This window comes from Mangifera indica, chromosome 1 (genome assembly GCF_011075055.1).
Source record: "Mangifera indica cultivar Alphonso chromosome 1, CATAS_Mindica_2.1, whole genome shotgun sequence".
Lineage (NCBI taxonomy): Eukaryota > Viridiplantae > Streptophyta > Magnoliopsida > Sapindales > Anacardiaceae > Mangifera > Mangifera indica.
Window position 1 is genome coordinate 8,028,767 of NC_058137.1, and position 18,550 is coordinate 8,047,316.

General features: G+C 35.4%; 3 protein-coding genes across 4 annotated transcripts; 1 reads left to right on the plus strand and 2 right to left on the minus strand.

The window, feature by feature from the left end:
• Positions 1 to 1,425: 1,425 nt before the first annotated feature.
• LOC123208742 (epidermal growth factor receptor substrate 15-like) lies at positions 1,426 to 9,797 on the plus strand. 2 transcript variants are annotated; one of them, XM_044626264.1, is made up of 14 exons: positions 1,428 to 1,749; positions 2,217 to 2,703; positions 2,788 to 3,447; positions 3,828 to 4,046; positions 4,145 to 4,350; positions 4,977 to 5,051; positions 5,513 to 5,584; positions 5,676 to 5,774; positions 5,919 to 5,987; positions 6,069 to 6,183; positions 6,686 to 6,754; positions 6,930 to 7,269; positions 7,459 to 7,582; positions 8,677 to 9,797. In XM_044626264.1, the coding sequence occupies exons 1-14, from the start codon at positions 1,606 to 1,608 to the stop codon at positions 9,481 to 9,483; spliced, it is 3,486 nt and encodes a 1,161-aa protein (XP_044482199.1). In that variant the 5' UTR covers positions 1,428 to 1,605; the 3' UTR covers positions 9,484 to 9,797. The 2 variants fall into 2 exon arrangements, with proteins under 2 accessions (XP_044482193.1, XP_044482199.1); XM_044626258.1 differs by having other exon boundaries at positions 1,426 to 1,749; positions 2,217 to 3,447.
• Positions 9,798 to 10,151: 354 nt separating this feature from the next.
• Positions 10,152 to 11,883, minus strand: LOC123209590 (amino acid transporter AVT3B-like). Its single transcript, XM_044627693.1, has one exon. The coding sequence runs from the start codon at positions 11,671 to 11,673 to the stop codon at positions 10,375 to 10,377; it is 1,299 nt and encodes a 432-aa protein (XP_044483628.1). The 5' UTR covers positions 11,674 to 11,883; the 3' UTR covers positions 10,152 to 10,374.
• A 2,922-nt stretch (positions 11,884 to 14,805) lies between these two features.
• Positions 14,806 to 15,491, minus strand: LOC123215491 (54S ribosomal protein L19, mitochondrial-like). Its single transcript, XM_044635612.1, has one exon. The coding sequence runs from the start codon at positions 15,439 to 15,441 to the stop codon at positions 14,974 to 14,976; it is 468 nt and encodes a 155-aa protein (XP_044491547.1). The 5' UTR covers positions 15,442 to 15,491; the 3' UTR covers positions 14,806 to 14,973.
• Positions 15,492 to 18,550: the final 3,059 nt, after the last annotated feature.

The window sequence follows — 18,550 nt, forward strand, 5'->3', positions numbered from 1 at the left end:
TATACCAAAAATTTCTCTAAAAATTTTAGACCCCGCTTGCTTTAATTAGTATCTCCCACTAGAAAAGAAGAAAGTGACAACTGAAAGCTCCCAGCTGGACTGAAAAGATACGAATGGTTGAGCTTTTTGATTGGGTCCTCTGCCCCAACTCATATGTATTGCCAATATTTCAACAAAATTTTATACGCATCAAACAAAATAAAATACAGTTAAAGTGCAGTTATTTATTTATCAAAATTTATTTTGTTTTTCAATGGTTGGATTTGCAAGGTGATGGATGGTCATGATTTTCTTTTGTTAAAGAGGAAGAAACCAATTCATCTAATGACCCTATTGATCCTTGGTTACTTTCAATTAGTATTCATTTTATTTCTAGATTATCATATTTTTGCCCATTATTAATGTTCCTCCTCAGTTTAGTGTGTTACAATAAAAGATTACTTTTACTATCTTATATTATAGTCGTTACATTGTTTGGTATTATTGAAAGAAAATACTGGTTTGGCATCTCAATGTAACCATACAAAGGCTATGCACCCATCATCTCGAGTCAAGTTATCTTTAGATTATGTCTATGAATGAATTTCTCCATGCGACCTCTATTGTGCACATCATTCCTAGAGCATAATTGGTCAAAGAATTAATATGAGTGAAATACTCTTTAATTGAACTTGATCCTTATCTTAGATTGATGCGCTCCTCTTCTCGAGAGATCTGTATTTGGCCTTAAACAATCTCCTGAACTTGACCCATGTCATGTTGTCCATTTGATGGGTATCACATGTTAATCTCTACAATAACATGACATCACCTCACACAGGAAATTAGCATAATTGACAATTTTCTAGTCTCTCATCAAGAATGGAGACATGATATTCTTGACCATCTATGACCACTTTATGGTCACAGTTAGATCAAAGGTACCTTTAAAGTCTTGGGGTTAATGTCTGCCTAAAAGCTTATACATTAGGGGCAACTGAAATCTGCTGACAACTGATGTTCTTTCAAAGTCTCCCTTGAATCTCTCCTAATGCTTATACGTTGGTGGTGTATTAATTGGTTGGTTGATACTCTTTGAGCATCTCGATTCTTCTGGGAATCTCATAGACAATGTTCTTGAACTTTGAAGTATTTACTAATGATATATGTGAGGCTAGTGTTGGAGCCACTAACTAGATCACCTTTAATGGGATAAGAACCTTGAGAACATCTCTCAACAACTATTTGATCTCCTCATCCTAACAATCCCACACCATAAATTTTCAGCCAAAATATTAATACCTTTAGTGTTGGTAATTATATACTTAGAATGGTTGACATGCGAAAACGGTCAACGTGTCTCATATCCAATCTATACGTAATACCCCTCTTTAATTACAGACCTTTATACGAATGGAATGCGAACAGGCGTGCACAAGTTGCTCATACTGCGTAATAATAGCGCATGCTATTAATTCAGCCGCTTAGCCAATGAGATTAAGCCAACTCTCGCCATCTTTAAGGCCATTTTCGGGCTTCGACCCACGCTTTTCTTTTTTTATTGATTTGTTTAATTAATTATCTCGTCGCGATCCGGCGAGAGTTTCATCTCTCGATCGATCAATAATGGCGGGGCTAAATGCAAGCAACATCGATCCATTCGATGCGTATTTCAGACGTGCAGATTTGGACGGTGACGGTCAGATCAGTGGAGCTGAAGCCGTCGCTTTCTTCCAAGGCTCAAATTTGCCCAAACAAGTCCTAGCCCAGGTATTCGTTGCTTAATCCATTCAATCCATGCCCTTTTTGTTTTTCTAAAATTTTTCGTCTTTGGGAGTTTCTTGTTCGTTGAATTTGTAGCGAATTTTGAGTTGGAGTGTTGGATTTCGTCTGTAGAACGGTTAGTTAGGGATAAGCTTTATAATTTGATGGAGATGGGTAGTAGAATGACGATGTGGAATTCGTTTTGGCTTTGTTTTGATTGGATGTTTGGCATTTCGTGTTGCAATGGCTGTTTGGTTTTGCTGAGATACTAGTAGTTTTAGTTACGTTTTAAGTACTGAGGCAATCTTAAGAGAAGAACATGCGTTGTAGGTGTTAGGATTGAATAATTTACTGCAGTGTTTTTATATATTTTTTAACACACTTTTTTGTTATCTATTAGCAGGTATTTTTTGTTGGGAACTTCATCTCTTGTTACTGAATCTGCACTCTACGCATGGTTATGTTTTATGCAGGTATGGACACATGCTGATCAGAGAAAAGCTGGCTTTCTTAATCGAGCAGAATTTTACAGTGCTCTTAAACTGGTTACTGTGGCACAAAGTAAGCGAGAGTTGACTCCAGACATTGTTAAGGCAGCATTATACGGTCCTGCTTCTGCTAAAATTCCAGCTCCCCAGATAAACCTTGCAGCTACACCCAGTGCTCAGTCTAGGCAAGGAGCACCTGCACCACAGTTGAGTGCTAAGCTGCCACTATCACCTCAAAATGTTGGTGTTAGAAGACCACATGGCCTTGGTAATGCAAGCACAGCGGGGAATGTTCCACTGTTGAGTTCTAACCAACCACAACCACCTCAAAGCATTGGTGTTAGAGGACCACAAGGCCTTGGAAATGCAAGCACAAACCAACAGGTTTTCCCATCTCAACCAAATCAGTTTAGGCCACCCCAGTCAGTGTCTTCTATTGCTGGACCTCGTCCCCAACAAATGCTTGCAAGTGGTAGTATGCCAAGAGGAAGTACTTTGGCAATGTTTCACCCTCTAACTTCAAATGTATCAACTAATTATCTTGTTGAACCTACAGGTGGTCCTTCAGGGCCTGCAACTTCACAAGTTCCTACCAGAGAGATTAGTTCTTCCATGGCTCAAAATGGATACGGTTTGACAGCATCAGCTTTGACTTCCTCTGTTCAACCTAGACCACCAACAACATCAGGGCAGACCCCAACGACTGCTCCAGTGCTCCAAGTTTCAGATTCTAAAGCTTTGATGGTTTCAGGCAATGGGTTTGCCTCCGACTCACTTTTTGGAGACGTATTTTCTGCATCTCCAGTTCAACAAAAGCAACCTGCAGTGGCATCTTCTGCAGTCAGCTTAACTGTCTCAAGTACAATCCTTCCAGCATCCTCTGCACCTGAACCATTGGTGAAACCAAGTCCAGTTGAACTCTTACAGAGTTCCATTCTGCAGCAACCTTCGGGTGGTCAGCATCAGCAAGATCGGTCAACTGTGAAACCGAATGATCAGTTTCCAGTTCAGAGTACCACTGCTTCTACTTCAATGGGGTTTCCTGTGGGAGCTGTGAACACAGCTTCTTCACGGCCCCAAATTCCATGGCCAAAAATGTCTCAATCTGAGGTTCAGAAGTATACTAAAGTGTTTGTGCAAGTAGACACAGATAGAGATGGGAAAATCACTGGTGAACAGGCACGTAACCTGTTCTTGAGTTGGAGGCTCCCAAGAGGTAGTACTTGAGATGTTCCTTTTTTTTCTCTGGTTAGTATCCTTCTGTTGGTTAAGTGTGTGCTCATTTTTGGTCTAATCTAACTTGTAGCTCTATATTGACTGTTATCTATTTTCAAGTTGTTAGGCATGCCATTCATGTTAAGATAATTTTTTTTTGTTTTACAGTAAAAAAGGGATATTTGTTGGGCTACTTTGCATTATGCTTTGCCTGCTTTTGGCTTAACATTAGACATGACATTATATAATAAATTTGGATTATGAAAATTTGTCAATTGGTTGGTTGCGGATGGGAACTAAATTTTTCTCCTTGGGGTTGGTTATTATTATCTTCCAGTGACTACATGACAACAGTGTATGTTATTCTTGTTGGTGTTTCAGAGGTCTTAAAACAGGTGTGGGATCTCTCTGACCAAGATAACGACTCTATGCTCTCTTTGAAGGAGTTCTGTATTGCTCTCTATTTGATGGAACGTTTCAGAGAAGGGCGGCCACTTCCCACGATGCTTCCAAGCACCATTGTGCCTGAAGATGCTTTATTTTCTCTTCTAGGCCACCCTACAGTTCCACATGGTACTGCAACATGGGGCCATGTTGGAGGTATGGTATTTCTTACTGTGTCACGACCATTTAGTGTAGTTGCAACTTGTCTCCCGTAATTTGATGTATTTGCTAGTTAAAAAGGAAATTTTGTGCAGGTTCCCAACCACCACATGGTGGTAGACCTCCTGCAGGAAAGCCACCGAGGCTGGTTCCTGCACATCAGCCTGAGAGAACTGTACAGCCAGCTCAACAAAAGCCCACAGTTCCTGTTTTGGAAAAGCATCTTGTGGATCAACTTAGCAAAGAAGAGCAGGAGTCGTTGAATGCAAAGCTCAAAGAGGCAACTGAGGCAGATAAAAAGGTAGTTACTATGTCTAGTTTAAAGCATGAATCACCTTTTATGGCTCATGCGTGGCATCTAGCTGACAAAGCCCCTTTTTTGCAACTGGGAACCTCATAGGCTAGGTCAGTGTCTAATCTGTGTAGAAGCTCCTGGTTGAATATCTTAGATTAGAACTGGTTTTATTTAAATATAAAAGTCATTTATGATTTCATAATTTCAATTAGAATTCACATTTTCCTAACTATCGAAGAAAATCTCTTCGAAATCATTTGAGCAATTTGTTAATTCTTGAATCATTGACCTGATGCTGATTTATTCAGTTAAATCAAATGTAACATGTTTGTTTAGTCTAGAAATTATGGTTGTATTCCAAAGTAAACCATCTACAGTTAAATTATTTCTTTGTGGGTGCATCTAAATCTGTAGAATTTGACTGGCATTCTCAGTCTTATTTCCTATTAGAGTCTTCTAGTGTTAAATATATATATATATGTTTTGCATTTAAGTGAGACCAATCAATTGCATTGAGATGTGGAGTGGTTTAGATGCGGTAATGTTCTCAGAGTTATATTTCGAACAGAACCACTCATTGTAGCTGTTTTTAAAAATATTAAATCTGATTTATTTCTCCAATATTATTTAAGGTTGAAGAATTGGAAAAGGAGATGTTAACTTCTAGAGAGAAGATACAGTTCTATCATGCCAAGATGCAGGAACTGGTGAGCCTGCCCCCTTGAATTATTTCCTTTTCAACAACCATCTGATTTTTAAAGTAGTCATATTGATTTGAATTGTGCAAAACAATAATGATAATCACAGATAAAGTTCTTCTTCCAATGAATTCATGCTTTTATGCTCACATGTGTGAGTTTTGGGAAATTAAAAATAGTTTAAATGCAATAAACAAAACAAGTAATATTATATAATAAGTTTTCCTTTAGTATAAATCTGATCAGCTGCCTTTTTTATAAATATAATGCAAGTAGTTGCGAATTTGCCCTTTTATATTTTTTTGGGGGCGGTTGGGGTTTTGACAATGAATCATAAATTTGTGATAGTTCGTCAAATGTAATTCATGGGGAAAATATTTTATATTTGTCATTTATGTGATGGAAATGTCATGATGAAGTGCTGATATTTTCTTTTCTTTACTCGCTATTTTCCTTTTGCCTGGTTTCAGATTTTATACAAAAGCAAATGTGACAATCGACTAAATGAGATCACAGAAAGGGTGTCCGGTGACAGACGTGAGGTATCTCCTGTTGTCATTTGCTTGTTTGCCATACATGTGTTTGTTATAATTTTACTTCTTGTTGGACCAACTGGAGAGAGAAGTATTTCAGGTCGAGTTGCTGGCAAAGAAGTATGAGGAGAAATATAAGCAGTCTGGAGATGTAGCCTCCAAACTAACTCTTGAAGAGTCCACATTTCGTGATATTCAGGTAATTTTGATTCAGTGAAGGCCACTGAGTGTATTTTCTTCAATGGACCAAATTTAAGTCATTTTGCTATTAATTTTGGATTCTGTGACCTGTATAGTTCTTCTCCTATTTAAATATATGATATTCCAATTGGTTTACTTCCAGGAGAAAAAAATGGATTTATATCAAGCAATTGTCAAAATGGAAGGAGATAGTGGTGGTGGTTCTCTTCAGGTATATATTTTTATTGTGATTAGTTTGGTGGAGATTTTATGAGAGCGTATATTTAATGCAAATTTTTACTGGGCTTTGCAGCAACGTGCTGATACAATCCAAGTCAGCTTAGAGGAACTAGTGAGAATTTTGAATGAACGCTGCAAACAATATGGATTGCGTGCTAAACCTACTTCACTGGTTGAGCTTCCATTTGGTAATTTCTACCTGTCTTACTTATGGCCTGCTTAATTCATACCCCCTCAGAGGTTTTTATTTATTTGTATATGATGAGAGGAATATCTTTTTAATCAAACCATCTTTTTTTTTTTCTGACTTTTTTAGAATATGAGAATCACCAATTGTGAACGTAATAAATCTCTTTATATGTGTTGTTTAAATCTTTGAATGGAGTGAGCCACCTGGAATATAATGTACTTGTACATCATAATAAATATGCACTTTGATGTATGTATAAGGATATTGTTTCTTGAAATTAAAATGGCTGTAATATGATCAAATTGGTTACATTGATTTAATTGTATAGATTAAAAAAAAAAAAGTAATATTTGTGTGTTAATTTTTTCCTGAGTTTTGTAGTATCTCTCATCCTACTCATTCTCCTTTTTATCTAGTTGTGATTGATTACTTATTTATTTACTTTTGCTTAGGAGATCTGCTCTAACTTTTCTCTATTTTTTCTGATGGTATTCCTTAAGGTTGGCAACCTGGAATCCAAGAAGGAACAGCAGATTGGGATGAAGATTGGGACAAGTTTGAAGATCAAGGTCTGTCAAGGAGTTGCCTACAGAATTTGTTATAATTATTATTTGTTTGTCCTGAGAATTTTTGACATGGAACTTCTTTGAAATTGTACATCTTTTTGTGCTTTGTTTAAATTTTTTAGTTGTAAATTGCATTGCAATAATATTAGACCAAATTGTTATCTTTTATGTGTTTCAGGATTCACTTTTGTCAAGGAACTCACGCTTGATGTGCAAAATGTGATAGCCCCTCCAAAACCAAAATCTTCACCAGTTAGAACAGATGTGACTTCCATGAACAGTGGTTTAAATGCTTCATCCTCAGATACTGAAGCTAAATCAGAGGTCGCAAGTAAAGGTGAACAGAGCACTGAAAATCAGTTGGCCTATGATCAAACTGAGAATGGCTTGGCTGGAAGTCCTCATGACAGTCCAGATGGAACTGCTGCACCAGAGAGCAAATCTCAAGAAGTCCAAGATTCCCAAATCACAAAGAACATTGGTACTGATGGCTCACCCCACGCAAAAGAAACACAGAGGTTTGTGGCTTTCTTTGTTAATTTAATTGATTTTGATTTGTTTCATTTTTCTTCTTTGGAAATGGTCTGCAGGAAGATAATGTTTTGCAAAGCATCCTTGGTTATTGGGTTTCATTTCATTTTTTAATCTCTAATTTGTTTATGTTATGCTTCATCTAGACTGAATCTTTTGGTAATTTACTTGTTCAGTGATCAGGATGGTACTGAATCTGTTTTTTCGGGAGACAAAGTATTTGATGAACCTAGTTGGGGAACATTTGATACTCATTACGATACAGAATCAGTTTGGGGATTTGACACAGAGAGTACCAAGGTTTGTGAACTATCATGTACATTGCATTCCATATGCCACAATTGTGTGTTAGACCCTTGGGTAATTTAGGAATATTGCAATTAGACTAGGATTTCAGTAATTTAGAAGTAATAGGATTTAATTAGGAAGTTATTAATTTATTAAATACCATTAGGAATATTTTATTAGAATAGGAGTATTATATATATTAGAATTAGGAATATTATGTGGAGTCTAATTTAGATTCAAATTAATTATTGCCAATTAGGGCTAGATTCTTATTGATATAAATAGTAAGGTTTTAAGAGATTTAGAGGAGCTTTTTGAGAATTAAATTCAACATAGCGTTGTATTCCGGGAGGTGGAGCACCAGAGATTTTACCCTTTAAATTGTAATCCTAACCTTTTCTTTTAATAAAAATTCATCACATTCAGTATTCAAATTCAGAATTCCAATTGTACAATCCGGGTTCGCAACATTGTGCCACACTGCAATAGTGGAGAGTGGCAATGAATGCAGTGTTCTTTCGTTTTGATTTTTCCTATCATGATCATTTGTTTTCTCTTATATAATTTGTGTAGGCTATATGAATCCTATTATTAGCATTTGAGTATTCTGTAATCTCTTTTAAGTCGGAGGAGACTAAAATCTGTTTTATCTACTTCTAGGATGTTTTGTTCTATGCTTGTAAGTGAAGAAGGGAGTTTTCATATATGTGTGTGTGTGTGTGTGTACATATTAATTACTATTATCATATTTGCGAGGATTTTGGGTTAGATTGTTAGGTAGTTTTTGACTCTATTCTAGACATGAACTGGCTCAGTTATCCTGGAGAAAGTGCTCAGATTAACTCATGTGGCAAAACCTAAATATTTTTTTTCCAGAGTGTTGAAATATTTTTTTATATCTAATCTGTTGTATGTTGTTTTGAAAATTGTTTTATGAAGCAGGAGTCATATGATAAAGCTAGGGAACAATAGGCCGCTTGCATGCCTGTTGAGAAATTTGTGAAAACTCTCTTATGAACTTTTTGTATGAAAAGATTTTTCAAGTATGATGAGTTCTTAAAATGTGCATACATTGGTTCAATGATTTTTCTCTCATTCTAATGCAGGACATAGATCATAACAGACGACAAAGTTCTCTATTTGGTCTTGATGATTTTGGTCTGAAGCCCATAAAAACAGATTCCTCCCACAGCAATAACATGTTGTGGGGGAAGAGCTCATCAATTTTTGCAGATTCTGTTCCGAGCACCCCTGCATACAGTATTTATGGAAACTCTCCACGGAAAGTTAGTTTGGGGCCAGATGATTATAAATTTGACAAGGGACAGAGTATATTTGCAGATTCTGTTCCAAGCACTCCTGTGTATAATTTTGGAAACTCACCTCGAAGGTTTACTATGGGATCAGAGGAGCCTTCATTTGACACCTTCTCTAGGTTTGATTCGTTCAACACACGAGACAATGGATTCTTCCAGTCCCCACACCATTCTCTTGCTAGATTTGATTCGTTCGCCAGCACCAAAGATTCTGATCAGAGTCATGGCTTTTCAACGAGGTTTGATTCATTTAATGCACACAATAGTGAATTCTTCCAATCGTCACAAAGTTCCGTTGCAAGGTTTGATTCCTTCCACGGCACGAGGGACTCAGATCATAGTCATGGGTTCCCGGCATTTGATGACACAGATCCATTTGGATCTACTGGACCTTTTAAGACATCAATAGAGAGTCAAACTCCGAAGAGAAGTTCTGACTTCATTGATCCATTCAGGTCAAGCGGAACATTTAGCACGTCAGTGGAAAGTCAAAAGAAAATTTCAGATTACTCGGATCAATTTGGTTCAACAAGGCCATTTAGCACGTCATTAGAGAATCAGACTACAAAAAAAACCTCAGAATGGAGTGCATTTTAGTAGGAGGGGGTAAGAAACCGCGGCAGCATTTGATTGCATGTTGTCTTTGTTTATAAATTGAAAGCTTCTGTTTGGGTTAGGATTTATTAATATTGGATTAGGTGTGGCGGCTTTGGATATTTGATGAGTATATAATGTGACGATGAGTGGTTGTGCCATAAGTGTTGATGATTGAATTACTTGTGTGTTATATTCTTTTGTAATATCTTCATCCTCAGCGGGATATACATGTAATTCTGTTTCAAATATCAGGTGTTAATTATTATTTTTTTGTGATATTTATAATCAGCAAGCATCATCTTTTTCCTGGACCAGAGTTTCATTGTGTCATTCATTTCCTACAATTGATGGGTGAAAATTCCAAGTTTGTGCAATTGGGGGTATTTGTGAATTGTGCTTATTGGCTTCTCAATTCATAGCAGTATCTGATCTTCATTCATTTATTCTAAATTATTATCATTTGAGCACGTGATACTAGTTGTATAAATATTTATATTGCCCCGGATCCGAAGTAGCCTCAATTCCCAGTCTCAGTAAACAGTTTGTGATGGTACACAGAGAGAGCAATTTTAAACGTATTCATTTTGATTATATATATTTATGTGTGTTATAATATAATTAGATATTATTTTATTTTTAATTTAAAATTCTTTAATAATGTGATAATATATATAAAATATGTATTTATTTAAATACTTAAAATGAATATACATAAATTTATTAATACAAGAATATATATAATAGAACTTCGGAAATTTGAAACATTCATAACATTTCAGGTAAAGTAGATCACCTGCAACTGGTTGATTATGGGGATACACATTCTGATATTTCACATTCAACAGACTAACAAAGAATTTAATCAAATGTTAACAAGAGTGGTTCATTTCTTCAACTCAACTCTAAAGCTTTTGATGCAAAAATCTCCATTAGTGAAGAGTATGTTCCTGAGATTGCAATGATCACTCCAAAAGCCACAATACTAGCATCCAAAGCAATGCCAAACCACCCCAATTCTTCCTTAAACACCAGCCAATGGAACAAAGCAGGCAACACAAATCCCAGCACACAGCACACACTACTCCCCACCAGTGATATAAAGTCTGCAAAATTAGGCACCAGTACAGCCACCAGGCTCACTCCCAATACAATCAACCATCTCAGCCACAAGCAGTATCTGTAATCACAAAACCGCCTCTCGAACACCTCGTAAACAGGGTTCATCATCAGTGGAAAAGTGAAGAACAGATTGATACAGAGTCCCAGCTGCACCAGAGTGCTCACTAGTCCTGGCCCAAGATTAGTAGTGATTATACCTTTGGTGTCTTCACCAAAAGCAAAGTAACCTAAGGCACCAAATGCTCCATATAACAACGAAATGAAAGCCATGCACATGGCCACTATCTCCCCAAATTTATCTTTCTTTCTAGTCTCAATTTCTAGTGGCAATATCATGCCAACGCCTTCAAAGGCATAAACTGCCACACCAATACCATAAGCAAACGCAGAAAAATCACCAAAAGCCTTTAAGGCAGGCATTTTGTTGAGGAAAATCATGACATCATCCACCATCACCACCCCCATGGCCCCAAGATCAACCACATCAGCGAAAATACTCAAAGGAGCCAAATGGGTCAATGTTGGAATTGAATTTAGCCCCAATTGAAAAGGAAAACAACTCCATATATATAAATCTTTTGGAGTCAGAAAACCTAGAATTTTACCAGCACTAGTATCATCATTATATGATTTGTTATATAAATGAGCCAAAGTATTAGCAATAAAAATAAGGTAACTAACACAAAACCCAGCTTGTGCAAGGACAATCATGGCATCAACAGCGAAACGACCAATTGAACCACACACAACAAAACCAAGATCACCAAAAGATGCAATCTTTGAGAAGCCATGAACAGTGTCAAGCTTACGGCGGGTGACAACCAAGAGCATCATACAGTAATAGGTCAAAGCTGCAACAGAGAAGAGCATGAGCGAGCCCATGATCCATCCTGTTTTTTTGAAGGTGTAAGGGAGGCCTAAAACTCCAGCACCAACAATGGCTATAAAAACGTTTGCAAAGGTCTTGGATTGTGAAGAAAGTGGCTTTGCTTTGGCTACGAGTGGAGTGTCTTCTCTGGGAAAAGGCGGCAACCCACGTGAAGACGAACTTGCCTCTTTATCAAATCCCATGGTTTCATTTAATACCTTCAATTTGATCGTGTCTTTGTGAAATTTTGAGAGAGATAGATCGATTTGCTATTGGTTTTGGAGAAAATGTTGTTGAAAGATTGTTGCTTTGCGGTATCGAGACGGAAGATGGGGAATGGAAAATGGAGATTCAGAGCGAGAATTTGTAGTACCGCTGTGAAATGTTCAACGATAGGTGTTGGAATAATTACAGTGACAACCCTTAAGTTTAAAAGGTAATGTATGGATCCACTTTCTTCAAGAACTAGATTCAAACTGAGTTAGTTTAGTCGAGTTTGAAACAAACTGAATAAGGGAGTTTGAGCCTGGGGATGTAATACTAATTAGCTTGAACTTGAGCTCAATTTAAAACAATTAAAATGATTTCATTTTGACGATGTTGTTTGATTAAAAATCAAGTTCAAGTTCAAGTTTTACTTCTTTCAAATCAAATCGAATTTGAACTTGGTTTAAAAAGAGTTTATCAAGCTTAAGCGTAAGATTTAGCTTGACTCTTCTAAATCGAATTAAACTCAAATTGATCTGGATACAAATTCAATCCCAAGTTTTAATTTGCTTCTTTTTATTTATTTATTATGATTCCTAAAATTAAAAAAGGGAAAAATCTCCAACAAGTCAACATCTACCAAGTATTAAAACGAAAAATGAAATTCCAAGTATATCCTTACCTCCCCAGTACAAAGTGTTTCCTCTTTAATTTAAGTGGAAAAGTAGACCAAACCTGAGGGCCTATGCGTAATTTCAAAATTTTGGTAAAAATTTTCATCTCGTTGTAATTTATTTTAATTTTAAGACACCCCTACAATTTAAGAATATCTCCAACAGCATCAAAGTGCTTACATTTCTGATTTCTTTTGTTAAAACGACTAAAATGTCAATAATGCCCTTACTTGTCCGAAATATTATTTGTTGCTTTGTTGACTAAACCTTTTTGGATCTATTAACCAAAATAATATAATAATAAGAAAATAAAACGCGTGGCAATATTATATTGTCCAATGCATTTAAACCAAAATTTGAAACCCCATATATGGTAAAAATATCACTTTTCAAAATTTAAATTTTAAAAAGATTTATTAATTTTTCAAACCAAAGAGATAAATTATATAAATTTTTATTTTTTAAATATTATTGTTAAAAAATGATTTTACCTTTAATTCTAAATAAAAATTTTAATATATTTTAATTTATGAATAAGTATTTGAGTTTCTTAAAGTTAAAGAATAAGACTTTGAAATTATACTGTACCTTCGGTGGAACAAGTCATTTGGCAAAAGAAAAAAAAAATCTTTCCATTTGACTCGGTAGACGGGTTGCAGGTGTGGGCATGCGCATAATTTTGCAGCTTCACCATTTATTCAGATGGAAAGAACCCAACAACCATGTAGTGAACCAAATGGCCTAAATCAAAGCGCTTCTCTACCGACGCAAGAGCATTAACTAAATTATCATCTTTGCAATAAGCAGATGTCAACACGTTAATAGTAATTCCAGCTTCTCATTCATCAAACTCCTTGCCCTTCCAACTTTTCCATTTCTGCAATGTCGTTGAAGCAATGTGCTATAAATCAGACTACAAGGCTATACCCCTCGAGATTAACTTGCAGTAGCTTAAAACCACCACCACCACTCCTATTAAGTGCATTTATCACCTTGAATCCCACTTGCCATCATCTTCTTCCTATAAAATGCCCTGGCCAAATCAATGTCTTATTTAACAAGAACATCAAGAATGGCATTACAAATTTTCAGGGATGGTGCCTTGTTAAACCTTGAAACCAGATCAACAACTTTAGTAACTTGTTTACTCATCTGCACCCTGCCAAGACCATGAACAATTGTAACGAAAATAGATTCATCTGGGAGTTATTGAATTGAGTGGGGCATTTCATCAGGCAGTTGCTTGACGATGTCAAAGCGACAAAATACACATAATTTGCTGATCAGACCGCAGTAAGTGGATCGTCAGTGGGTGAAGTTTGGAAATTTGAGTCCCATTGGAAGGTTTGAAGAGCTTGGGAGGCTGATTTTTGGTCTAAAATGAGACTGGCAGCATGTCCTTGGGTTGGCACTGGAAAGGATGATGAGGAAATGGGTTTTGATGGGGAGATGATAAGTAATTCTAGACTAGGTGCTTTTGTTAGCGTAAGCTTTGAAGGGTTTGAGGTTTTGAGCATAGTTCTTGGGACTGGAAACCAAGGCTCTTTTCAATGGTTACTCATAACTTTCTAAACTGACTTCTTCTTGGAGTGTTTCAGAGTTTATACTTTTTAGTTCCAACTTTCAATGAATTTTACGAGACTTCAATTCAGTCTATTCAAAACAGAAAGATCAATAAAAAAACACCAGTGATTTGATTGAGCTGATGAATCCAGTTTATTGAAAACCCTTTCATCAAAACACAACTCCTGCCACTGTTATCACCCATTGCTTTTAGCAAACTCACTTGTGTTAAGCTGCCGGCTGGTGTATATTGTCCATGGAAATACTAATTTATAGTAAATAGTAAATAAATCTTCTTGAGTGTCAAAACATCTGCAGTCCCTAATGGAATAGGCCAAATAAAAAAAAAGAAAAACAACTTGACACAATCAGCAAGTCAAACTGGTGCTTGGAAGTGATCAGAGCAATAATAAGGAGAATGAACAATTTAGCAAACACATAAAGCCTGATAAAGTTAACATTTTCCTTAACTAGTTGAAACTGTAAGTGACCTAAGATCTGTGATCTATGTATAATAGGTATTGGGAACTACCGTAAGGGGAAGCACATCCATTAAGGCAAAACTTAAGAAAACATATACAAACACAACTTATTCACCTCAAGATAAAATATTAGTCAAGAACAAAAACTCCCCCTCAAATATCCACAACATATTCATCAAACTGGCACCATACACAAAATAGATCTCTGTTAAATCAAGCTAAAAATTATAGAAATAATGTGATATGTAAACAACCATTTGCCCTGAACCATTGAAAACCTGAAAGGAAGGCGGTGTCCATGTCTAATCATGCTGCATTAAGACTATGCATCAGAATGCCACGAACCCTAAATCCTAAACCCATAAACGACTAACAGAGTAACAAAATATGCAATGTACGGTACATTATCTTAGGAATATAAAATGTGTGATTGATAAACGTTAAATAGTGCAATGGGGATTACAACCCATAAAAATCAGAGCTTAAGGAAACAAATTCAATTCCGATTCACCGAATCAAACAAGTAAAAACATTTCAAAATTTTTGTTTACACAAAACCCTAAAGCCTGATGCTATTTTAATCCAACTCCTTAACAACTTTAATCCCCATAGTATTAGCAGTTCCAATAATGGACTTACAAATACTCTCTAACGGCATGTACTGGCAATACGGGTCCGACTGCTTTATTTTCGCTATCTCATAAATATGTTTAAGCGTCAACGTCGAGGCCACCACGTGCCCAGGCCGGCTGCTACCGGACTCGATCCCCGCCGCCTTTTTAAGGTACCATGTGACCGACGGAGACTTAACGATGAACTCGAACGTGTTGTCTTTGAACGCCGTGATGGTGACCGCCATCGGAGTGTCTGGCTTGTACTTTTGTGTTCGGGCGTTGAAATCCTTGCAGAAAGCCATTAGATTGAGTCTGTATTGACCCAGAGCTGGACCCACCGGAGGAGCCGGCCTTGCGCCACCGGCTGGCACCGTCAGCCTGATCGTGGCGGCCACCGGACGGCGAGTGAGGATCTCTTTAAGAGTTGACATGGAGCCGGACCTGAGGGTTTGGGAGAGTGAACTGAGCAAATAGAAGTTGCTCGAGATACAGAGGGTTTACGCACAATTTCTCAAACTTGGGCTGGGCTTCAAAATCAAAGCCCAGATTGAAAATTTTGAAAATATAAAAATTTTTTTTTGCAAAATCTACAAAACACAACTAGAAAAAATAAAACTTACCAAAATAGACAAAACTCAACAAGAATTAATTTACTAATTTATTTCTTATAATAGGGATTTTTTAAATTGAAAGTTTGAAGTTTTTTTATTATTAAGGTTTTAACAAGTAACTCATGAACAATTGTAAAAAATAAGGTTTTATTATTAAGGTTAAGTACTTGGTTGGCCAACCAATCTTCCCACCTTCAAAATCGTCAAACTTTTTTAAATTTTTACCTCATATCTCAACCTTGGTTGGATGAGTAAATGAGTTTTATATTTTGATTGGGTGAGTTTATCCTTGGCTGAGTGAGTATAAAGCCTAAAAGTATTTTAAATATTTTATGTTTTAGACTATATATGTATAATAGGGAAAAAATGATTATATATACATATATATATAAGGGAAAAAAAATAGACTATTTTAATTAATATCCCAAAGTTTTATCTCATCATTAGAAAAAGTATGATAGTCGGGCATCTTTAGGAGTTATTATCTAGTATAAAAATTAATTATTCTTGAAGTTAAGACTAGTTCCCTAAATAATTATGTTTACAAGATAACTACAACTAGAGTTGTCAAACTATAATTGTTTTTCATTTAAATTTTGTTTTATCTATTGAAGGGATCCAAATTCTAAAATTTTGATATTAAAAAGACCAAATTGTAATTATATCTTATTGAATATATCAAACTTTCGTATGTTTTCTGACAATATTAAATAGAAATGATAGGAAAGTTTGTTTTTTTTGGTTAAAAACATTGATGTGATAATTTCCGTACACTAACATAAACATTTTATGAGATGACATGAATAATTTGTATATTGATTGAGATAGTTACCACCCACAAAAACCTCAATTTAATTTTACTCGAAATTTACTTCAAAACAAAACCTACTATAGTAACTTGGTAGGGTATTTTTAAGTTAAAGGTATTTTTATTATTTTGGTTTGATGAGAGAGCTACGGAAGATCAAAATAGTATATTGTCGTGAAGGTAGAGGCTTAGAAAGAGGGCTAATTTTGTTTAACTATTGTCTATTCAATGTTTAGTCATATGAATTTGGTAATTTAAGTGTAGATGAGTTTTGCTTTGTTTGTGGTTATTATATAAATACATTTGGGAAATGGGTTAATTTGGGATTTTTGTAAGTTGTAATTGTTCACATTAATCCTAAAATTGTCCATGTCAGTTCTAAAATTATTTAAAGTAGTCAATAATTATCTCAATTATCATTTAAAATTAATTAAAAAAATCTATTTTTGTATGGCACTAGTAAAAGTGCAATTTGCCTTGATCGCACTACGCATGGTGTGATTCGATGAGATTACATTTTGGATATGATTTCAATAATTGGATCGTATTAGAGAGTGATCAAAAATACACTGTAAAGATGTAATTTAGTTATATCTAAAAAGATCACATTGGGATAATCCAACAAGATCATATCTTTCAATTGTGATTCTGACAATTAGATCTGATCAGAATATTGGCGAACCCTTTAGATATAAATCATAAATAAAAAAGGTAAAATAGTAAAAGGTAATATGATAATTTAACATGTGAGTGTTTTCCCATTTACATAGTTTAAGTATGGGTGGGAGTATATAGTTTTTTAATTCAATGGGTGGGAATGGTTTTCTCAAACTTGGGTGGGAAATGTAATTTTCTATTCTTTGTTTATGCATATTCTATTGTCATTTGAATTCGATTTGACTTAAAAAAGTTAAACTTGAGCCTTGACACACTTTCTTTAAACCAATTTGGTATTGTGATTAAGTTAAAATCGCTTAAAACAGTGTTATTTTAATATATATTGATCGAAATGATATTGTTTTAATCGATTCAAATTAAATTTTTTTAAGCTTTCGAGCTTGTTAAGTTGAAAACTTCTTAAACTTAAGTTTGAATTTAAATTCGACAATATAAAATTCTTACATTTGAGCTTGAACTCCATAATATAAAATTCTTACATTTGAGCTTGAACTCCATAATATCAAATTTTTAAGCTCGAGCTCAAATTTATTTCAAATTTATTTAAACTGAATTTGTTTATGGTTTGTTCAAACCAACTTGACTTGAACCAACCGTAAATATGATACAATATATGATGATATAAAGGTTTGATACTCATTTTAATTGCATATATTTTCATTATATAAATATTTATTAGGTGAATATATATTTCTAATTAGATCACGTGTTGAATATCCCTGTTCACTGCAAAAATACCCAAAAACTCTTGAAAGTTTTGGTGATGGAAGAAGTAAATGAAGTAAAACTTTCACTCTAATGAATTGGTCTGTGAGACCTTTCACCCTAATGAACTGGTTTGAAAGTGGCAATTTAACTAGTCCAGACATGGAATCTGGACTAGTTGTAATGGCCCCTATCAGGAAGTTAAACTCTTAATGCTTGGGTCTTTTTGAGACCTTTCACTCTAATGAATTGGTCTGTGAGCAAGAATTTTTTTCCTTATTCAGGGGTAGTTACCTGGGTTTTAGAACATCGCCAAAATGATGATTTCCGTGGCCCTCAGAGGAGATAGATCAGTTCCATTCTCTGGTATGTGGCAAAGAAAAATAAGAATTTCTTGTGCATTTATATTTACTTTTTTATTCTCCTGATAGATAAGATATATGCTTCACTCTGCAGGTTTATCATTTCAGCATTGTTCTTTTCCCATTTTAGGTGAAGTGAGTATGTAAATGGATTGGTTTTGTGTATGGAGGCGTTTCTAATCGAACTAAGGATACTGCTTCTTTTTCTAATTTCTACAGGAGAAAAACTGTGAGCTGCATTGGTCGGTTTGTCCTGATTCTCTGGCTATTTGTTGTTCCAATACTGACTGAAAGCTACACTGCAAGTCTGACCTCAATCCTTACAGTGGAACAGCTTTTTTCATCCATTGAAGATGTCCAAAGTTTAATAATAAGC

Bases quoted from the DNA above. Each gene is read 5' to 3' on its own strand.
- LOC123209590 (XM_044627693.1), bottom strand. From the start codon at position 11,673: ATGGGATTTGATAAAGAGGCAAGTTCGTCTTCACGTGGGTTGCCGCCT.
- LOC123215491 (XM_044635612.1), bottom strand. From the start codon at position 15,441: ATGTCAACTCTTAAAGAGATCCTCACTCGCCGTCCGGTGGCCGCCACG.
- LOC123208742 (XM_044626258.1), top strand. From the start codon at position 1,606: ATGGCGGGGCTAAATGCAAGCAACATCGATCCATTCGATGCGTATTTC. The intron at 5,988-6,068 runs GTATATATTTTT...TGGGCTTTGCAG, and splicing joins GTGGTGGTGGTTCTCTTCAG to CAACGTGCTGATACAATCCA. The intron at 6,184-6,685 runs GTAATTTCTACC...GTATTCCTTAAG, and splicing joins ACTGGTTGAGCTTCCATTTG to GTTGGCAACCTGGAATCCAA.